This window comes from Oncorhynchus mykiss, unplaced genomic scaffold, assembly GCF_013265735.2.
Source record: "Oncorhynchus mykiss isolate Arlee unplaced genomic scaffold, USDA_OmykA_1.1 un_scaffold_249, whole genome shotgun sequence".
Lineage (NCBI taxonomy): Eukaryota > Metazoa > Chordata > Actinopteri > Salmoniformes > Salmonidae > Oncorhynchus > Oncorhynchus mykiss.
The window spans coordinates 102,626-125,659 of record NW_023493708.1 but is presented as its reverse complement, the minus strand read 5'-3'; the positions used below and the strand labels follow the sequence as shown (position 1 = coordinate 125,659).

Below are 23,034 nucleotides of genomic sequence, written 5' to 3'. Positions count from 1 at the left end.
AATGATTGAGACAACTTTGCAATTAAACCATGTGTGTGTGCAACCCACTAGGAGGCTGTGAATTGGTTAAACACTGCACTAATGCCAGCAAGCAAAATTAAATCGGCAGTGATGCCCCATTCATGTGCAAATTGGAAATGTCAGATTTGCTAATAGGTTTTAGTTATACACATGCTACGTTCAACCAGTTAGCATTCCGAGTTCCGACCAGCACTTGAATGTGGCATAAGGCCTGGCAGGCTGTCTGGTTGGCAGTTAGTAAGTTGCTGGTTGGCTAGCTAGAAATTACAACATGCACAGAAACCTATGACATTTGCCCATGTGTACTTTTGTTAGGCGGCATAAACAATCACTGATATCTTACAACGTAATCAGATGTATGAAATCAGATCTATTTAATCTATTCAGATCTGTCTCTGTGATACGATCACAGGCACCCTACATCTCTATGACTCCCCACACAGTAGAGTGGACATTGACACAGATACTTATGACTGTGGCGTCCAACCTGAGAGCACCAGTGTACCATCAGAAGAGGGGACCACCAGTGTACCATCAGAAGAGGGGACCACCAGTGTACCATCAGAAGAGGGGACCACCAGTGTACCATCAGAAGAGGGGACCACCAGTGTACCATCAGAAGAGGGGACCACCAGTGTACCATCAGAAGAGGGGACCACCAGTGTACCATCAGAAGAGGGGACCACCAGTGTACCATCAGAAGAGGGGACCACCAGTGTACCATCAGAAGAGGGGACCACCAGTGTACCATCAGAAGAGGGGACCACCAGTGTACCATCAGAAGAGGGGACCACCAGTGTACCATCAGAAGAGGGGACCACCAGTGTACCATCAGAAGAGGGGACCACCAGTGTACCATCAGAAGAGGGGACCACCAGTGTACCATCAGAAGAGGGGACCACCAGTGTACCATCAGAAGAGGGGACCACCAGTGTACCATCAGAAGATGGGACCGCCAGTGTGGAGACGCTGCATTCAGACTCAGTAGCTTCGTCCTCCTGTACTGTTGATCCCCAGTTGGATTTGGGGGTTGAGAGACGGGATAGTCATAGCACAGACCCCAGAATACTCCACTCAAAAGACAAATCCAAAGTTCACATCCTCCATCCAGGCGATGCCTCCAGCTCTTCTGCTCCTAAATACCCAGGCAAAGACATCACCCCTGTGCTGGGGGAGCTCAAGGCCTACATCAGCCAGGTAGATGACCACCTACCCTGGGAAGCTCTATAGGAAAGTGCCAGGCCTACAGCACCATCGCATTGTTGGGAAGGGCCTGTAGTAAAGTAAGCTTTTCACTGTTAGTCTACACCTGTTTACAAAGCATGTGACGAATAAACTTTGATTTCATGTGTTCCTATTGCCGTCTTTTCACCTTCCCTCCCATTCAAAATAAAATAAGTTGCAACATGTAATCTCGTGGAGTGACTGAAGTATCCATTGAGGTATTTGCTGCATATTGTGTGATGAGTGTTCGACTTTTCCCACTGAGGCAACCCATTGCACTCAGCAGGAGTTGAGCGACAGGCACTTGTAGCTACAACCTTGATTTGTGCAACAGTCAGCCACACTGAATCTTATCTCGCTCTTCACACAGTTGCTATAGCAATACATTTTATTGGTGAAAAAATAAGGAACAGAAAAGATGAAGAGGGAAGAAATAAACCCAACAACAACTTTCTCTTCATAATTCATCCAACAAAATATTAAAAAGCACTGACCCAAAACTAGATACAGTACCAGTCCCAAAGTCCTCACACAGGTATACATAAAGGGGGAGTTGACAGTGAAAAAGTGGAATGCGGAGTGGTGCGCTCCTTGAGGATGGCTCTCGGTTCCATGGGGCGGAGGCAGCTCCACTTGAACCACCTGTCCGATACAGTCTTTCCCCACACGGGGGCTCAAAGCTGGGAGAGAGACGTGGAGTAGGCAGGGTGTGGGTGGGTGTCAGGGTGGAGAGGGAAGGGGTTGGTAAGTTGATTGGCTTTCTTTTTTTGCTCATAATCATCATTGTCGTTAGGCTCTTGCTTCATCTTCTCTCCTTGGACAGCCTCAACTTCTGGGGGAAATGGGAAAGGGTTATTATATTATACTTCGTAAAGTATCAAAAAGTTAAACTTTTTAACATAAGCTTGTGACAAAAAGTACAAGAATGACATACCATCATCATTGTCGTCCTCATCATCAATACTAAGGTCTTCTTCCTGGGGAGATAGGACAGTGCTTTCAAACCATATCCCCCGTTGATCTTTTGGGTCACAAACAAACCAAAAAAACGGGCTTTACCTCTTCGTCGCCGCTGACTTCATCATCCTCCTCGTCAAAGTCTTCCTCCTCTCCATCCTCATCCTTCACTCCTAACATTTAAAAAAAAAAAGCAAAGAAATACATCACACCCACTGTCGAAAAACCCAACACAATAGAATCCCCTTGCATGACAATATCCACGATGTACTAACATGGTCTCTAACATGTACTGAAAAAATATATATATAAGACGCAACATATAAAGTGTTGATCCCATGTTTCATGAGCTGAAATAAAAGATCCAATAATTTTACCATTCGCACAAAAAGTGTATTTGTCAAATTTGTTTACATCCCTGTTAGTGAGCATCTCTTTTGTCGAGATAATTCATCCACCTGACAGGTGTGGCATGTCAAGAAGCTGATTGAACAGCATGATCCTTACATAGGTGCACATTGTGCTGGAGAGAATAAAAGGCCACTAAAATGTGCAGTTGTCAAAACACAATGCCACAAGTTGAGGAAGCATGCAATTTGCATGCTGATTGCTGAAATGTCCACCAGAGCTGTTGCCAGATAATTGAATGTTCATTGCTCTACCATTAGCCACCTACATAATTTTAGAGAATTTGACAGTACGTTCAACTGGCCTCACAACCGCAGACCGTGTAACCAAGCCAGCCATGACCTCCTCATCTGGCTTCATCACCCGCGGGATCATCTGAGACTAGCCACCCGGACAACTAATGATACTGAGTTTGCACAAATGAAGAATGTATGCACAAACTGTATCAGGGAAGCTCATCTGCATGCTTGTCGTCCTCACCAGGGTTTTGACCTGACTGCAGTTTGGCGTCATAACCATCTTCAGTGGGCAAATGCTCACCTTTGTGTATTGCGTTGTGTGGACGAGCGGAATGCGGATGTCAACGTTGTGAACATTAGTGGCCCATGGTGGCAGTGGGGTTATGGTATGGGCAGGCATAAGCTACGGACAACAAACACAATTGCATTTTATCAATAGCAATTTGAATGCAAAGAGATACCATGATGAGATCCTGAGGCCCATTGTCATGCCATTTATCTGCCGCCATTGTCTCGTCTTTCAGCATGATAATGGAGGACCCTTGTTGTAAGGATCTGTACACAATTCCTGGAAGCTGAATGTCACAGTTCTTCCATGGCCTGCATACTCTGACATGTAAACCATTGAGCGGTTTGGGATGCTCTGGATCAACTTGTACGACAGCGCGTTCCAGTTCCCGCCAATGTCCATCAACTTTGCACAGCCATTGAAGATGAGTGGGACAACATTCCAGACCACAATCTACAGCCTGATCAACTCTATCCAACGACCCTACCATTAAGGTATCTGTAACCAACAGATGCATATCTGTATTCCCAGTCATGTGAAATCCATAGATTAGGGCCTAATGAATCTATTTCAATGGCTGATTTCCTTATATGAACTAACTGAACTAACTGAAATTGGTGCATGTTACGTTTATTTTTGTTCAGTGTATAATGATATACCATTTAGTAGATGCTTTTAGCCAAAGTTGCTTGCAGTATTGTGTGCATAAATTTTACATATGTGTGGTCCCGAGAATCAAACCCACTATTATGCCATTGCAAGCGCCACACTCTACCAACTGAGCTACAGAAGACCCACATTCTCAACTCAAATTACAACTGCATTTTCATTTTCTATTACTTCCTCAAAACATGGGAAAAAAACGAAATCGTTGCCAACCCTCATCGTCGTCGTCCACCCCATCCACGTCAGATGCCTCTCGGTCCTTCACGTCATACCCGTCCAGGTAGATAAGCTGAGGGAGCAGTTTGAAAACACTCTCCCTGTAGTCGTTCAGGTTGGTCACCTCACAATTGAACAAGTCCAGACACTTCAGGCTGCCCAGCTTTTTCTGTGGGACCAAATGGGTGTAGGGTAATTAGGGGGTGAACAACACTACCTGAATAAATCTCTAATTAGATTTGAGAGCACACCTTATCCCCATATAGGCTAGCAAACAAATGTTGACCAGAGCCACATAGGGAAACAAACATCACACTGCCAACTAGGTCTATGGTCAAAACTCTAAAAAGGGAAAAGTGTCATTTGAGACATAGCCTGAGACAACGAGATGGTGTCGCACTGTATTGTGCTCTACCGGGAGTTTGGTGTACCTACCAAAGGTTCCAACGTGCTGATGTCTTTCAGTTTGTTCCCGCTAAGATTTAGATGTGTGAGGTTGGGGAGTTTCTCTGCTAGCACGTCAAGGCCACCAGAGATTCTGTTGTCACCGAGTTCCAACTGCAACATAATGTGAAGATATACAGTGAGCTCCAAAAGTGTTTGGCCAGTGACATTTGTTGTTTTGACTGTACTCCAGCACTTTGGATTTGAAATGATACAATGACTGTGGTTAATTTTAAATTTGAGAGTATTTTCAAGTGAGCATTTTAGAAATTACATCACATTTTGCACATACAGTATTTCTCCCATTTTAGGGGACCTAAAGTATTGGGACAAATTCACTTGTGTATTAAAGTAGTTAAAAAGTTGAGTATTTGGTCCCATATACATGGCACGCAATGACTACATCAAGCTCGTGACTGCACAAATTTGTTGGATGCATTTGCTGTTTGTTATGGTTGTTTCAGATTATTTTGTTCCCAATATAAATGAATGGTAAATAATGTAGTGTCATTTGAGTCACTTTTATTGTACATAAGAACAGATTACATTTCTAAACAGGTCTACATTAATGTGGATGCAACCATGATTACGGATAATCCTGAATAAATTGTGAATAATGATGGGAAAGTTAGATGCACAAATAGCATACGCCCAAGACATGCTAACCTCTCACCATTACAATAACAGGAGGTTAGTATTTTTTGGGGGGGGCTATGATATTTCTGCGTGCCCCTGTGACAACAATGTTGGACCCCCTTGTGGCCCCACTAAATGTGGAGTATTAAATATTTTTTTACAATATGACAACAATAACATCTAATGTAACTGGCCCCTCTAGCAGTGCCCCTGTGACAACTATGTTGGACCCCATTGTGGCTCCACTAAATGTGGAGTATGAAATAATTTTTTACAATATGACAACAATAACATCTAATGTAACTGGCCCCTCTAGCAGTGCCCCTGTGACAACTATGTTGGACCCCATTGTGGCCCCACTAAATGTGGAGTATGAAATAATTTTTTACAATATGACAACAATAACATCTAATGTAACTGGCCCCTCCAAAGTACCTGAACCTCTCCAAAGTGCCACCAGAGAGGAGGCTGGTCGTAAACTTTCTCTTGCCTTTTCAGTATTGAGAATAAGTGTCTCAGACATTCCAAACACAAATTATGCGGGAAATGGTTGGTGGGGATTGAAACAATCATGTCATATCATTTAGCATTTTGTGATGTCATTACGGATGGTATAACAATAACTATCTTTAAGAGCTTTCACAATGTAGATATCAGATTTGCATCTAAATGTTCTAAAACGTATGATTAAATATGAAACTAGCTGTGAAAAGATAGCAATGTGACTTTAGCCTTCTAAATGAGAATTGATCGACACCAAATCAGGCCCTCGAGGACTGGAGTTGCCCACCCCTGCATTAGACGGACCGGGTGATTTCAACAGAGAGAAGACAGACAAGTGTAAATAAATACATTGCAATTCTTTTCAAATGAGCGGTCGTTCATGTGCAATGTATTCACATTCCCATGAGCATAGTTTTCCAACTGTATATACGATGGGTTCCCTCTGTCTCTCCCGCTCTCTTTCTCCCCACCTCTTTCCATTGTTTAACAAGCCTTCAAAATCGGGTTAGTCCACTAGGGACCTTTCATTGCATTGTTAGTAATCAATTCAACCTATACTGTGTGTGTGTTTTTTTATGTATTTCTGTGTATAGTTAGTAAATAAATTAAGCCAATTTTTGTGTCGCTGAATCATTTAGACTATGGTTCGTGCAGATTTATGAGGTCAAGAATTTCAGAATGAGACTGATGAGGTAATAATGATTAATGGATGACTGGTATGATAATATATTCGAGTTAATTCGGAAAACGGTAACTCATTAAAAACTTTTTCCATGGTACCCCAAGTTACTAATGAGTTCATTGTTACATGATTCATTTAATCACGTAATAATTAGTTATGTGATGACTTATTTTATAAAATCAATTAAATTATAGTCACGACATACATAAAATAGCTTATCAAACAAACTTGGTTACACACGTATCCTTCACTAAAACAAGGTGCAAAAATAGAAATAAACTGAACTATTTACAAATGGCATTCGTGTTCATTTTACATCCCAGGTGTAGATGACTAGACTTCACTTTCACCATAGCTTGTGCATGTCGTGATAGTCTGAAGCAGTCCCTCTCTGACAGGAAACAAAAAGCAAACTGGTATTTCAGACAGAAGATCTGGCATTTCACAATTTTTCCCCCTTGTGTTTTGTGCAATGCTTGCAGTTCTTCCTTTTATCTGTTGGCATGCGTGTTGGGTAGTGACACTCACCTTGAATGGGGGGGGGGGGGGGGGACAGTTGCTTTTGGACCCCAATTCAGCTATTTCCAACACCAGCTGCTCTCAGAAGGCCAACTGGGAGAGGGGTTTAACCTCTTGCTTTGGCCATCGGCTTGAGGAGAATTAAATAACTTACTGTGTCAATGTCCACAAAGTGGTAGAAAAAAACTATTATTCCACTTCCTGTGGAGGACCTGGTTGTGGCCTATCAGAGCATCAGATCGGTTGACACCCCCCCGTGCTGGCATTGTAGTCCTTCACAGACACAGAGAAATTCTTCCTCAACCATGCTCCATTGGCATTTTTCTCTCTCTGAGACATGGAAATGATTTAATGCCTTATGCTGTGTGGTGAGCATGGTTACTTCCCTAGTGTCCTTCTATTTCACAAAAAGCAGCTTGTTAGTCCTGATCCCACTCTCTGCAGTCTTTGCCATGTCGTTTACCTTGGTCTTGGGGAAATCGATTCTGTTAGGACTAATGGTGCCACAAGCCCCTATTTTCTTTTTCAAGAGGTCTATGAAAAGCATGGGACTACAATAACAATTGTCCACAAAGAAGGGGAAGCCCATCAGCTGCATGAGTCATAACTAAGGCCCTTACCAGTGGGTGTGATCACCTTCATAGATGAAAAAATTTGCCCATGTAGGCAGAGGCTGAATCGGCTAACGCAAAGAGCTTGTAACCCCATTTGGTCAGCTTATTTTTAATATTATGCATCAAGCCAATTCAAGCCTTTGAGACAACCATATGCTCATCTATAGATAGATTTTGAGCAGGCTGGAAGTAAGTTTTGCATGCCTCCACCATGTCATGATAAAGGGGCTTGACTCTTGCAAGACAATCATACCCTGAAGTCCCCTTCTGGTCATTCTCCTGATCCTTTTGTGGGTCACACCTGTGACGAGTATGGTTGATGGCCAAGAATAGGTTCACTCATGATGGAGGCGGGAACTCAAACCGATAGAGTGGGGACTTGCTCCAGTTGTCAACTAGTCTTGATACCTTTACCAGTCTCATATAAATCACCTTACTAATTAGTGTTCCCAGTACAGAGGTGGTAAAGTAGAGCTGAAACAGCTGTAAGGGGGTGTATGTTTAATCACTAACCAACTGTGGGCCTTCAGGTCGTTTGGGTTTAGACCTAATTTGTTCTGGCTCCTCATCTTCAAGGACTGTATGCCACCGGTCCTCAGTTTCATCTCCCTCTGTTCTGCTGCTTCCACAGCCTCTTTGTTGAGGCCTAGATTTCCTCCCTGCCCCAGAACCTCCAGGTGAACTTACAGAGAGGGGAGTTGTGCCAGGGCCTGCAGTGGGGGAGGTTGAAGAGGAGTGGGGCCTCAGCAAAACTCAGAAAAAAAAAAAGAAACGTCCCTTTTTCAGGACCCCGTCTTTCAAAGATAATTTGTAAAAATACAAATAACTTCCCAGATCTTCATTGTAAAGAGTTTAAACATTGTTTCCCATGCTTGTTCAATGAACCATAAACAATTAATGAACATGCACCTGTGGAACGGCCGTTAACTTCTTGGGACTGGGCGGCAGTATTGAGTAGCTTGGATAAAAAGGTGCCCAGAGTAAACTGCCTGCTACTCAGTCCTAAAAGCTAAAATATGCATATAATTAGTAGATTTGGATAGAAAACACTGAAGTTTCTAAAACTGTTTGAATGATATCTGTGAGTATAACAAAACTCATATGGCAGGCAAAAACCTGAGAAAAAAATCCAACCAGGAAGTGGGAAATCTGAGGTTTGTAGTTTTTCAACTCTTTGCCTATTGAATATACAGTGTCTATGGGGTCATATTGCACTTCCTACGGGACCTGTTGGATCGGAGGGTGAGGGCTAGGGCCATTCCCCCCAAGAAGTGTCCGGGAACTTGCAGGTGCCTTGGTGGAAGAGTGGGGTAACATCTCACAGCAAGAACTGGCAAATCTGGTGCAGTCCATGAGAAGGAGATGCACTGCAGTACTTAATGCAGCTGGTGGCCTCACCAGATACTGCCTGTTACTTTTGATTTTGAACCCCCCCTTTGTTTAGGGACACATTATTCAATTTTTGTTAGTCATATGTCTGTGGAACTTGTTCAGTTTGTCTCAGTTGTTGAATCTTATGTTCATACAAATATTTACACGTTAAGTTTGCTTAAAATAAAACGCAGTTGACAGTGAGAGGACGTTACTTTTGAGTTTAGATGTCCAAATAACATTTTATTGGTCACATACACATGGTTAGCAGATGTTAATGCAAGTGTTGCGAAATGCTTGTGCTTCTGGTTCCGACAGTACAGTAATATCTAACAAGTAATCTAACAATTCCCCAACAACCTCAACTAATACACACAAATCTAAAATGGGGTGAATGAGAATATGTACATAAGTATATGGATGAGCGATGGCCGAGCGGCATAGGCAAGGTGCAGTAGATGGTATAAAATACAGTATATACACGTGATATGAGTAATGTAAGATATGTAAACATTAAAGTGGAATTGTTTAAAGTGACTAGTGATGCATTTATTAAAGTGATCGGTGATTGGGTCTCAATGTTGGCAGCAGCCTCTGAGTTAGTGATTGCTGTTTAGCAGTCTGACGGCCTTGAGATAGAAGCTGTTTTTAATCCCTCGGTCCCAACTTTGATGCACCTGTACTGACATTGCCTTCAGGATGATAGAGGTGTGAACAGGCACTGGCTCGGGTGGTTGTTGTCCTTGATCTTTTTGGCCTTCCTGTGACATTGGTTGTTGTAGGTATCCTGGAGGGCAGGTAGTTTGCCCCCGGTGATGCATTGTGCAGACCGCACCACCCTCTGGAGAGCCTTGTGGTTGAGGGCGGTGCAGTTGCTGTACCAGACTGTGATGCAAGCCTGACAGGATGCGCTCGATTGTGCATCTATAAAATTGTCAGGGTTTAGGTGAAAATACAATTTATTCAGCCTCCTGATGTTGAAGAGGCGCCGTTGCACCTTCTTCACTACACTGTCTGTGTGGGTCGACCATTTCAGTTTGTCTGATGTGTACGCCCAGGAACTTAACGTTCCACCTTCTCCACTGCTGTCCCTTCGATGTGGATAGGGGGGTGCTCTCTCTGCTGTTTCCTGAAGTCAACGATCATTTCCTTTGTTTTGTTGAGTGAGGTTTTCCTGATGCCACACTCCACGTGCACTCCACGTGCCCTGATGCCACACTCCCGTGAACAGGGAGTACAGGAGAGGGCTGAGCACACACACTTGTGGGGCCTCAGTGTTGACGGTCAGCAAAGTGGAGAGGTAGTTTCCTACCTTCACCACCCGGGGGCAGCCCGTCAGTCCAGGATCCAGTTGCACAGGGCGGGGTTGAGACCCAGGGCCTCCAGCTTGATGATGAGCTTGGAGGGTACTATGGTGTTGAATGCTGAGCTGTATTCAATGAACAGCATTCTTACATGGGTATTATTTTTGTCCAGATGGGACAGGGTAGAGTGCAGTGTGATGGCGATTGTGTCATCTGTGGACTTGTTGGGGCAGTATGCAAACTGAAGTGGGTCTAGGATGGCCGGTAAGGTGGCGGTGATATGATCCTTGACTAGCCTCAAAGCACTTCATGATAACAGAAGTGAGTGCTACGGGCGGTAGTCATTTAGTTTACTTATCTTTGCCTTCTTGGGTACAGGAACAATGGTAGCCATCTTGAAGCATGTGGGGACAACAGACTGGGATAGGGAGCGATTGAATATGTCCGTAAACACATTAGCCAGCTGGTCTGCGCATGCTCTGAGGACACAGCTAGGGATGCCGTCTGGGCCAGCAGCCTAGCGAGGGTTAACACGTTCAAATGTTTTACTCACGTCAGCCACGGAGAAGGAGTGGGGCAGTCGGTGTTAGCGAGCTGCGACGGTGGCACTGCATTATCTTCAAAGTGGGCAAAGAAGGCATTTAGTTTGTCTGGAAGTGTGACGTGGCTGTTTTTGTAGTCTGATTTCCTGTAGACCCTGACACATACGTCGTGTCGGAGCCGTTGAATTGCGACTCCACTTTGTCCCTGTACTAGCATTGTGCTTGTTTGATTGCCTTGCAGAGAATAACTACACTTTTATTAGCCATATTTCCAGACCTCTTTTCATCGTTAAATACGGTGGATCACGCTTTCAGTTTGGCGCAAATTCCGCCATTCATCCATGGTTTCTGGTTAGAGTAGGTTTTAATAGTCACAGTTGGTACAACATCTCCAATGCACTTCATTATAAAACGCACTCACCGAGTCAGCATATAAGTCAATGTTGTTCTCGGAGACTGACCGGAACATATTCCAGTCCTGGTGATCAAAACAATGTTGAAGTGTGGCGTCCGATTGGTCAAACCAGCATTTAATGGTTCTTGTCCCCGGTACATCCTGTTTGAGTTTCTGCCTATAAGACCGAACGAACAAGATTTCGGATTTGCCGAAGGGAGGGCGGGGGAGGGCTTTATATGCATCATGGAAGTTAGAGAAAGTTGTCGAGAGTATCAGTCCTGCGTGTCGTGCAATCAATATGCTGTCAGAATTTAGGTAGCCTTGTTCTCAAATTTGCTTTGTTAAAATACCCAGCTACAATAAATGCAGCCTCTGGATATTTAGTTTCCAGTTTACATAGAGTCCAGTGAAGTTCCTTGAGGACCATCTTGGTGTTCGCTTGAGGGGGAATGTACACAGCTGTAACTAACTGACAAAAATTTTCTTGTGAGGTAATATTTGATTGTAAGGAATTCTAGGTTGGGTGAGCAGAAGGACTTGAGTTCCTGTATGTTGTTATGATTACCCCATGAGTCGTTAATCAAAGCATACATCCCCGCCCCTTCCTCTTCCCAGAGAGGTGTTTATGTCTGTCGGCGCTATGCATGGAGAAGCCCGGTGGCTGAAATGATTCCGACAACATTGGCTATAGGCTAGATTTGTTCCAACCAACCCAATTATTAATTTCATACCCCCCATGCCCCATAGCTATAGCTCAAACACAGAACAAATCAAAGCTTACCTTGTAAGATGTTTGCTTTAAATATTGTGTAAAAAAAAAAAAAAAGACGCCCTGCTTTTGCAGATGGGGGCTACCGTTCTCATACCAGACTGCGGCAGGGTAGCCTAGTGGTTAGAGCGTTGGACTAGCAACTGAAAGGTTGCAAGTTCAAATCCCCAAGCTGACAAGGTACAGATCTGTTGTTCTGCCCCTGAACAGGCAGTTAACCCACTGTTCCTAGGCCGTCATTGAAAATAAGAATTTGTTCTTAACTGACTTGCCTAGTTAAATACATTTTTAAAAAAAATGAATTTAGCAGTTTTTAAAATCTTTGCTATGCTGTAATAAAGCCTTACATTTTTTTTATCAGTTAGAACAGACTGGGATTACTTATAATTTGGTTGTTTACACTGTTCCAAACAGGCAGCAAAATGATATGGTAATCTAACAGCACCCCTTTGTGTCACATAATATGCACGCAGCTCTCGCTCCTATACACTCCTTTTTCTTATTATAATGATCATAATTGTAATAAGTAAAGTCGTTATCATTTGTAGGTATAGTATAGTATCCTTGTATAACCCCCATAGAGCTGTAGACCTAAGAACGCGTCCTGTTAAGTTTTAATACCGTAACTTAGGCCTATATTTCAATATATAGGCTACTGTATCAAATCAATCAATCATTCCTGCCATCACACAGCATACGAAACATTCAGGCTTTGAAACGCAAGCAACCATTTTAGTTTGAAAATGAAATAAAAGGAAGCTTTGAATAATTAACCTAAACAATAAATAAACCGCAATTTACTAATGCATGCAACTGTTTTTAGTCTGCTGTAATAAAGGCTATATCATTTTTGTTAGATACGACTCTGGTACAACACTTAGTGTTGTTTACACTGTTCCAAATGGTCCGATTTTTTTTTTGTAATGTTATTGCAACTGTTTGGCACACATAATACTCACACAAGGCATACTCCTATACAGCTTTAGCAGGGACAGTGCAATAAACACTTGCTGTGGTGCCTTTTTCTGCAGTAGGGAGGTGGGCGAGACAACATGCACCAGTCACACCCCGTCATTTTTTTAAAACACTGTTTAATGACCGAGTCATTTGTGTGGCTTAATTATTTAATCAAACAGTGTGCTTAAAGCGTCAGACAAGCTCAGTGCATATGTAGTTGGTTTTATTCAAACACATAGGGTGTGTATGTCAATTATGGATAAAGAGGTTTAAACATTGACCAATCGTTTGGTCGAAAGAACAGGACGATTCTCGTTTGACCAATATATTTTTATGGGGACAGCCCTAGTAGCATCCACATTAAAATAAGTTTAGAAACATCAATCAAATGAATCAATAAAATGTATTTATAAAGCCCTTCTTACATCAGCTGATGTCACAAAGTGATGTACAGAAACCAAGCCTAAAACCCCAACCAGCAAGCAATGCAGGTGTAGAGGCAAGGTGGCTAGGAAAAACTCCCTAGAAGGGAGGCTATGAGGGGTGGCCAGCCCTCTTCTGGCTGTGCCGGGTAGAGATTATAACAGAACATGGCCAAGAGACATATATTCTTATTTACAAAAAAAGTGACTACAAAATTACAAACCATTAATTTGTATTGGGCACAAAATAATGTGAAACAACCAAAACAAACAGCAAACGTATCAAACAAATTTATAGAGTCACAACTTAACACGACTTATGCCACATTTTGTTATGTTCCAGCCTGAATTCAACATCGAATAAACACAAAATGAAAACATGTTTAGAAATGTTTGCAAATGTATTCAATTATATACAGTAATCTCTCATTTATATAAGTATTCACACCCGAGTCAATACTTTGTATAAGCGCCTTTGGCAGTGGTTACAACTGTGAGTCTATCTGGGTAAGTCTAAAACCTTTCCACACTTCGATTGTGCAACATTTGCCCATCATTGTTTTCCAAATTCTTCAAGCTCTGTCAAATTGGTTGTTGATCATTGCTAAACCATTTTCACGTCTTGCCCTAGATTTTAAAGTAGATTTAAGTCAACTCTGTAACTCGGCCACTGAGAAACATTCAATGTCATCTTGGTAACCAACTTCAGTGTAGATTAGGCCTTGTGTTTTAGGTTATTGTCCAGCTAAAGATGAATTCATCTCCCAGTGGTCTGGTGGAAAGCAGATTGAACCAGGTTTTCCCTGTGCTTAGCACCATTTTGTTTCTTTATACTGAAAAACGTACCCGTCCTTAACTATTACAAGCGTTCCCATTACATGATGCAGCCACCACCATGGTCGAAAATATGGAGAGGTACTCAGTAATGTGTTGTGTTAGGATAAATTCAATACTTTTAATTCAGGGCAAAGTTTATTGCTTTGCAACATTTTTTGCAGTTTTACTTTAGTGCCTTATTGCAAACAGGATGTATGTTTTGAAATATTTTTATTCTATACAGGCTTCCTTATTTTCACTCTGTCAATTAGGTTAGTATTGTAGAGTTAACTGATCCATCTTCAGTTCTATCACAGCCATTCATTTGTAAAAAATATCTAAAAACATAATTCCACTTTGACATTAGGGGGTATTGTCTGTAGGTCTGTGACAAAACAATCTAAATGGAATCCATTTTAAATTCAGGCTGTAACACAACAAAATGTGGAATAAGTCAAGGGGTGTGAATATTTTCTGAAGGTACGGTGTAGTGAATGTCCCAATACTTTTGGTCCCCTAAAATGGGAAAATACACTCAAATTAAAGCTGACATTCTGCACTTTAACCTCGGTCACTGTATAATTTCAAATCCAAAGTGCTGGAGTAGAGCCAAAACAAAATTGACAGTCGCAATACTTTGAGCAGTCACTTCTGTCAAAAAATGCCCAAGCAAGTAACAAATCTTTCAGAAAACAATGACCATGTCCCAAATGGAACCCTATTCCTTACGTAGTGCACTACTTTTGACCAGAACCCTCAAAAGTAGTGCACTGCACAAGGAATAGGTTGCCATTAGGGACTAAATTTAAGCTATTTTTCAAAAGAACACAAATGTCACTTTACTATAAGTGTAAGCTTGTGTATAAAAAAATCAATAAAAAAAAGGGCCCCTCCACACACACCCAGTCAAAAGTTTTAGAACACCTACTCCTTCAAGGGTTTTTCTTTATTTTTACATTGTAGAATAATAGTAAAGACATCAAAACTATGAAATAACACATATGGAATCATGTAGTAAACAAATAAAATGTTAAAGAAATCTAAATATATTTTATATGAGATTCTGCAACGTAGCCACCCTTTGCCTTGATAACAGCTTTGCAAACTCTTGGCATTCTCTAAACCAGCTTTGAGGTAATTTCAATTAACATGTGTGCCTTAAAAGTTCATTTGCGGAATTTCTTTCCTTCTTACTGCATTTGAACCAATCAGTTGTGTTGTGACAAGGTAGGGGAGGTATACAGAAGATAGCCCTATTTGGGAAAAGACCAAGTCCATATTATGGCAAGAACAGCTCAAATAAGCAAAGAGAAACGACAGTCCATTACTTTAAGACATGAAGGTCAGTCAATGCAGAAAATTAAAATTTCTTAAAGTGCAGTCACAAAAACCATCAAGAGCTACAATGAAACTGGCTCTCATGAGGACCGTCACAGGAATGGAAGACCGAGTCACCGCTGCTGCAGAGGATAAGTTCATAAGTTACAAGCCTCAGAAATTGCAGCCCAAATAAATTCTTGACAGAGTTCAAGTAACAGTAACATCTCAACATCAACTGTTCAGAGGAGACAGTGAATCGGGCCTTCATGGTCAAATTTCTGAATAGAAACCACTATTAAAGGACACAAATAAGAAGAGACTTGCTTGGGCCAAGAAACACGAGCAATGGACATTAGACAGGTGGAAATCTGTCCTTAGGTCTGATGAATCCAAATGTGAGATTTTTGGTTCCAACCGCCATGTCTTTGTGAGACACAAAGTAGGTGAACGGAAGAGCTTCATGTGTGGTTCCCACTGCGAAGCATGGAGGTGGTGGTCTGATGGCGTGGGGGTGCTTTGCTGGTGACACTGTCAGTGATTTATTTAGAATTCAAGGCACACTTAACCAGCATGGCTACCACAGCATTCTGCAGCGATATGCCATCCCATTTAGTTTGCGCTTAGTGGGACTATAATTTGTTTTTCAACAGGACAATGACCCAACACACCTCCTGGCTGTGTATGGGCTATTTGACCAAGATGGAGAGTGATGGAGTGCTGCATCAGATGACCTGGCCTCCACAATCACCCAAACTCAACCAAATTGTAATGGTTTGGGATGAGTTGGACCGCAGAGTGAAGGAAAAGCAGCCAACAAGTGCTCAGCATTTGTGGGAACTCCAAGACTGTTGGAAAAGCATTCCAGGTGAAGCTGGTTGAGAGAATACCAAGAGTGTGCAAAGCTGTCACCAAGGCAAAGGGTGGCTATTTGAAGAATCTCAAACATAAAATCCTTTAAGATTTGTTTAACACTTTTTTGGTTAATGCATATCCATATGTGTTATTTCCTAGTTGATGTCTTCACTATTATTCTACAATGTAGAAAATAGTAAAAATATAGAAAGAATGTTGATTGAGTAGGTGTTCTTAAACTTGAGTGAGTGAGTGTTTGTTTTAAATGAAGCAAAACATTACCTTTTTGAGTTTCCCAAGTCTGGGAAGGTTGGAAACTGAGAATAAGCCAACATTTATCAAACTGAGGAATTCCAGATTGACAAATTCTTCTGTGAGGCCTTCGATTTTCCCTTCATTTGATCTGCTGTTGTCCAGGACAAGTTCCCGTACCTATAAGGATAAAAAATAAATATTGAATGTAATCCATGAAATTCAAAGATTATATATTTTTTAATGCATGTGTACATTGTTTACAGCTGCACTACACACTCAATTGAGAATGCAAACTTTATTTTATGCATACATGATAAATAATAATTTGAGTGCTTATTTCTATTTTACAAATGTCCAGAGACACCCTCAGAGAGTGGGGTCTCTGCCAGGGTCTAATTATCTACGGCGACCCTGGAGCAATTAGGGCACACCCACAGATGTTTCACCTTGTTGCCTTAGGGATTTGAACTAGACCCAGTAACTTCATTCAAAAAGTGAGGCAAATTGTATTGACTTCATTCACACTTTTGTTTTGGTTCGGTAGCAGCAGGCATCACATGAGGAAGCACATGCCTCCCAGGCAGAAGTTCGGTTAAACCCTCTTTAGAGATTGAGATTCCACATAACTGATTGCATTTGGATGTCATGAAATGGGTCAAATAGTCTTGCAGCAAAGAAACATCTAAGCACTTTAGAAAAAGATCTGATCACATCGATTCTGATTAACAAAGCCATGATTCGATAAAAAAAAAAATGGTCAAATATGCCTCGCTTCGAAGCAAGCAACACTGAAGCATGCACGAGAGCGCCAACGGTTTTGGATGACTGTGTGATAACACTCCCGTATCCAATCTGAACAAAACCTTTAAACAGGTCAACATTCACAAAGCCGCTGGGCCAGAAGGATTACAAGGACGTGTACTCAAAGCATGTGCGGACCAACTGTCAAGTGTCTTCACTGACATTTTCAACCTTTCCCTGACAGTCTGTAATACCTACATGTTGCAAACAGACCCCCGTAGTCCCTGTGCCCAAGGAAGCGAAGGTAACCTGCCTAAATTATTACCGCCCTGTAGCACTCATGGGGGTAGCCATGAAGTGCTTTGAAAGGCAGGTCATGCCTCACATCAACAGCATCCTCAAAGACACCCTAGACCCACCCCAATTCGCTTACCGCCCCAACAGATCCACAGATGACGCAAACTCAATCCACACTACCCTTTCCCACCTGGACAAAAGGAACACCTATATGAGAATGCTGTTCATTTACTACAGATCAGCCTTTAAACACCATAGTACCCACTAAGCTGTTTATTTTGTTTATCTGTCGGCCCCGGCCTTGAACTCGGGCCCTGTGTGTAGTTAACTGGCCCTCTCTGCCCATTCATCACCATTTTACCTGTTGTTGTCTTAGCTGATTAGCTGTTGTCTTATCCGTTGTAGTCTTAGCTAGCTCTCCCAATCAACACCTGTGATTGCTTTATGCCTCGCTTTATGTCTCTCTAATGTCAATATGCCTTGTATACTTTTTAGGATAGTTATCCTTGTTTTAGTTTACTGCGGAGCCCCTAGTCCCACTCATCATGCCACAGATACCTCTTATCCCACCTCCCACACATGCGGGGACCTCACCCAGCATAACTAGTGCGTCCAGAGATTGAATCTCTTATCGTCACTCAATGCCAAGGTTTACCTCCACTGTACCTGCACTCTACCATACCCTTGTCTGTACATTATGCCCTGAAACTATTCTACCACACCCAGAAATCTCATTTTATTTTCTGTCCCCAAAGCACTAGAAGACCAGTTGATAGCCTTTAGCTGTACCCTCATCCTAATCCTCCTCTGTTCCTCGGATGATGTAGAGGTTAACCCAGGCACTGTGTGTCCCCAGGCGCTCTCATTTGTTGACTTCTGTAACCGTAAAAGCCTTGGTTTCATGCATGTTAACATCAGAAGCCTCCTCTCTAAGTTTGTTTCACTCACTGCTTTAGCACAGTACGCCAACCCTGATGTCCTTGCCGTGTCTGAATCCTGGCTTAAGGGCACCAAAACCCCTGAAATTTCCATCCCCAACTACAACATTTTCCGTCAAGATAGAACTGCCAAAGGGGGAGGAGTTGCAATCTACTGCAGAGATAGCCTGAAAGGTTGTCTCATATTTTCCAGGTCTATGCCCAAACAGTTCGAGCTTCTAATAAAAAATAAAATAAATCTCTCCATAAATAAGTCTTGCACTGTTGCCACCTGTTATAGACCCCCCCTCAGCTCCCAGCAGTGCCCTGGACACCATATGTGAATTGATTGCCCCCCCCCCCCATCTATCTTCAGAGTTCATTCTGTTATGATAAAAATTACAGACCTCTACATGCTTTGTAAGTGGAAAACCTGCAAAATCAGCAGTGTATCAAATACTTGTTCTCCCCACTGTAGATGCCCTAAATCTCACACAAATTATCAAGGAACCCACCAGGTACAACCATAAATCCGTAGACATGGGCACCCTCAGATATTATCCTGACCAACTTGTCCTCCAAATACACCTCTGCTGTTTTCAATATGAATCTTAGCGATCACTGCCCCATTGCCTGCATCCGCTATCGGTCCAAGGTCAAACGACCACCCCCAATCACTGTCAAACGCTCCCTAAAACACTTCTGCGAGCAGGCCTTTCTAAATCGACCTGGCCCGGGTATCCTGGAAGGATATTGACTTCATCCCGTCAGTGGAGGATCCCTGGTCGTTCTTTAGAAGTAATATCCTCACCATCTTAAATAAGCATGCCCCTTTTAAAAAATGTAGAACTAAGAACAGATTTTGCCCTTGGTTCATTCCAGACCTGACTGCCCTTGACCAGCACAAAAAACATCCTGTGGAGGACTGCACTAGCATCGAATAGTCCCTGCGATATGCAACTTTTCAGGGAAGTCAGGAACCAATACACGCAGTCAGTTTGAAAAAGCTAGCCTTTGCTTTCCTAACAGACATTTGCATCCTGTAGCTCTAACTCCAATAAGTTTTTGGACACTAAAGTCCATGGAACTACCGCGGTCATCACCCTCTTCAAAAGGGGTGACACTCTTGACCCAAACTGTTACAGACCTATATCCATCCTGCCCTGCATTTCTAAAGCCAAGTTAAACAGATCACTGACCATTTCGAATCCCACCGTACCTTCTCCGCTGTGCAATCAGGTTTCCGAGCTGGTCACAGATGCACCTCGTCCACGCTCAAGGTACTAAACGATATCATAACTGCCATCAATAAAAGACAGTACTGTGCAGCCGTCTTCATCGACCTGGCCAAGGCTTTTGACTCGGTCAATCACCGTATTCTTATTGGCTGACTCAACAGCCTTGGTTTCTCAAATGACTGCCTCGCCTGGTTCATCAACTACTTCTCAGACAGAGTTCAGTGTGTCAAATCGGAGGCCTGTTGTCTGGATCTCTGGCAGTCTATGGGGATACCACAGGGTTCAATTCTCAGGCCGACTCTTTTCTCTGTATACATCAACGATGTCACTCTTGCTGCGGGTGGTTCCTTGATCCACCTCTACGCAGACAACACCATTCTGTATACATCTGGCCCTTCTGACACTGTGTTAACAAACCTCCAAACGAGCTTCAATGCCATACAACACTCCTTCTGTGGCCTCCAATTGCTCTTAAACGCTAATAAAACTAAATGCATGCTCTTCAACCGATGGCTGCCCGCACCGGCCAGCCCGACTAGCATCACTACTCTGGACGGTTCTGACTTAGAACATGTGGACAACTATAAATACCTAGGTGCCTGGATAGACTAAACTCTCCTTCCGGACTCATAGTAAGCCTCGTTATTGTGTTACTTTTTATAATTTTTTACTTTTATTTTTTAACTTTAGTTTATTAGGTAAATATTTTCTTAACTCTTCTTGAACTGACCTGTTGGTTAAGGGCTTGTAGTAAGTAAGCATTTCACAGTAAGGTCTACACTTGTTGTATTCAGCCCATGTGTCAAATAAAGTTTGATTTGAGCATGAAAAACCCAGCAGTGTTGCAATTCTTGACACAAACCGATGTGCCTGGCACCTATTAACATACCCAGCTCAAAGGCACTTACATTTCTGTATTTCTCTTTCACCCTCAATGGCACAAATAGACAGCATGGCTCAATGGTCTCATGGCTCAACAATCCTTCTTTAACTGGTCTCCTCACCTTCATCTACACTGATTGTGGTGGATTTAACAAGTGACATGGGATCATAGCCGTCACCTGGTCAGTCTCATGGAAAGAGCAGGTGTTCCTACTGTTTTGTATATACACTCTGTGTGTATGGGTCCTTCTATAAATAAAGGGGCCATCACGCCTGAAGAATGAACAAGATAAACATCATTTCTATGCTTTAATAACAAACAATTCGCTGACCGCTCGCAACAGATGCGGTAAAGAGGTAAATCGAACTTAAGGCTATTGTTTGTTATTGAGGTCAAATCGGAGTATAATACTTATGATGTCAACCCCAATACATTCATGTCATCGTCACCAATCGACGTAATTAGTTAAAACCGACTGACTACTACCGATTTCTGTATGCTAGCTAGGCTAACCAGTTTATATGAACGGGAGTTAGAAGTGACTGCTAAATGCTAAGTTCTAAGTCTGAAAAGGGACTACTTTTAAATGTTATGCAGCGAAAACAGCCAAATATATCGAAATCGGACCTGATTTGGCAAATATCGACTTTGTTAGATCAGATTTGTTGAATGTGCGAAAATCTAGTAAATGTTGGAACGCAGTGTGTTCCATTGACTCCTTTACCTTATCTACACAGGCGGTGTTTTTCCACTCTTCGTTTGCCCGCCGTCTGCTGCTATAGCCCATCCGTGACAACGATCGGCGAGTTGTGCATTCAGAGATGCAGTTTTGCACACCACTGTTGTACTGCGCCGTTATTTGTCTAATTGTAGCCCGCCTGTTAGTTTGCACGATTCTTTCCAATCTCATTCGACCCCTCTTATCAACGAGCTGTTTACGCCCACTGGACTGTCGCTGACTGGATGTTTTTTGTTTGTCGCGCCATTCTCGGTAAACCACAGACACTGCTGTGCGTGAAAAGCCCAAGAGTGCGGCTGTTTGTGAGATACTGGACCCTGCGCGCCTGGAACCGACGATCATACCACGCTCAAAGTCCCTTAGATCTCTCTTTTTACCCATTCTAACGTTAAATCGAATAGTTAAGCTGGATGCCCGTCTGCCTGCTTTATAAAGCAAGCCACCGCCACGTGACTTACTGTCTGTAGGAGCAATCCATTTTCGGAAATGGGGTGGTGTTTGCAGCAATCTACGGTCAGGAGAGTATTAGGGCCAATGAGACTTTACAAAAATATAAACACAACATGGAAAGTGTTGGTCCCATGTTTCATGAGCTGAAATTCAAGAGTCCAGAAATGTTCCATATGCACAAAATGCGTATTTCTCTCAAATAGTGTGCTCAAATTTGTTTACATATCTGTTAGTGAGCAATTTATCCTTTGTCAAGACAATCCATCCACCTGACAGGTGTGGCATATCAAGAAGATGATTAAATAGCATGATCATTGCACCTTGTGCTGGGGACAATAAAAGGCCACTAAAATGTGCAGTTGTGTCACACAACACAATGTCACACATTTTAAGGGAGAATGCTGTGCGTCCCATTGTTGAAATGCCTGACTTCGATGACCTGGTGAAATTATACTTTAGAATGTATTTATCTGTATTTATTTAACTAGGCAAGTCAGTTGGAAGGTGTCCCTTCCACTGGACGGTTGAGCTAACGTAGACTAATGCGATTAGCATGAGGTTGTAAGTAACAAGAACATTTCCCAGGACACAGACATATCTGATATTGGCAGAAAGCTTAAAGTCTTGTTATTCTAACTGCACTGTCCAATTTACAGTAGCTATTACAGTGAAATAATACAATACTATTGTAGGAGGAGAGTGCACAATTTTGAACACAAAAAGTTATTAATAAAAAATGTGCCATATTTGGGCAGTCTTGATACAAAATTTGAACAGAAATACAATGGTTCATTGGATCAGGTAAACTTTGCACATACACTGCTGCTAACTAGTGACCAAAATGTATATTGAACCTGGGCTGGAATAACATTATGGCCTTTTTCTTGCATTTCAAAGATGATGGTACAAATAAAATACAAAATAACGTTGTTTTTTTGTATTATCTTTTGCCTATGTATGTTATGTTGTGAATTTGAACATGAACTATGCCCTTATTTAAGATGACTGTTTTTGTACAATGTACCCAATGATTAATGAAAACTTGCTCGGTAGGTCTATGTCCTCATTGTTGTTTTACAGACGTCTTTAAAACGTCTTATTTACACACTTTATTCAAATATTTATGAAATGCATATTGTTATATTTGGTAGCACTTATTTGTTTTTCCTTCGCCTCAACCCCTTTCGATGTGTGGAATGGATGTGGGTGGGGCTAGGTCTACATAAGGGTGCAATTTATTTTTTTTACTCACAAAAGCTCTGACGAAGGCCGTGAGGCCGATAGGGAAGCTTATTAAAGATCAGTGATACTATCAAGAGCAGTGTGCGGTTTCCTTTTTCCTTCA

General features: G+C 42.2%; 1 protein-coding gene across 2 annotated transcripts; it reads right to left on the bottom strand.

The window, feature by feature from the left end:
• Window positions 1-1,610: 1,610 nt before the first annotated feature.
• Window positions 1,611-21,709, bottom strand: LOC118936638 (acidic leucine-rich nuclear phosphoprotein 32 family member B-like). 2 transcript variants are annotated; one of them, XM_036973438.1, is made up of 7 exons: window positions 21,225-21,709; window positions 16,452-16,601; window positions 4,456-4,578; window positions 4,018-4,189; window positions 2,305-2,375; window positions 2,180-2,222; window positions 1,611-2,077 (listed from the first exon to the last, which is right to left on the bottom strand). In XM_036973438.1, the coding sequence occupies exons 1-7, from the start codon at window positions 21,618-21,620 to the stop codon at window positions 1,920-1,922; spliced, it is 1,113 nt and encodes a 370-aa protein (XP_036829333.1). In that variant the 5' UTR covers window positions 21,621-21,709; the 3' UTR covers window positions 1,611-1,919. The 2 variants fall into 2 exon arrangements, with proteins under 2 accessions (XP_036829333.1, XP_036829334.1); XM_036973439.1 differs by having other exon boundaries at window positions 1,611-2,074; window positions 21,225-21,688.
• Window positions 21,710-23,034: the final 1,325 nt, after the last annotated feature.

Excerpts from the sequence above, each read along its gene's own strand:
- LOC118936638 (XM_036973438.1), bottom strand. The coding sequence starts at position 21,620 with ATGGGTAAAAAGAGAGATCTAAGGGACTTTGAGCGTGGTATGATCGTC. Across the intron at positions 4,190-4,455 it reads TCAGCACGTTGGAACCTTTG|AAAAAGCTGGGCAGCCTGAA; the intron begins GTAGGTACACCA and ends TTGGTCCCACAG. Across the intron at positions 2,223-2,304 it reads AAGTCAGCGGCGACGAAGAG|GAAGAAGACCTTAGTATTGA; the intron begins GTAAAGCCCGTT and ends CTATCTCCCCAG.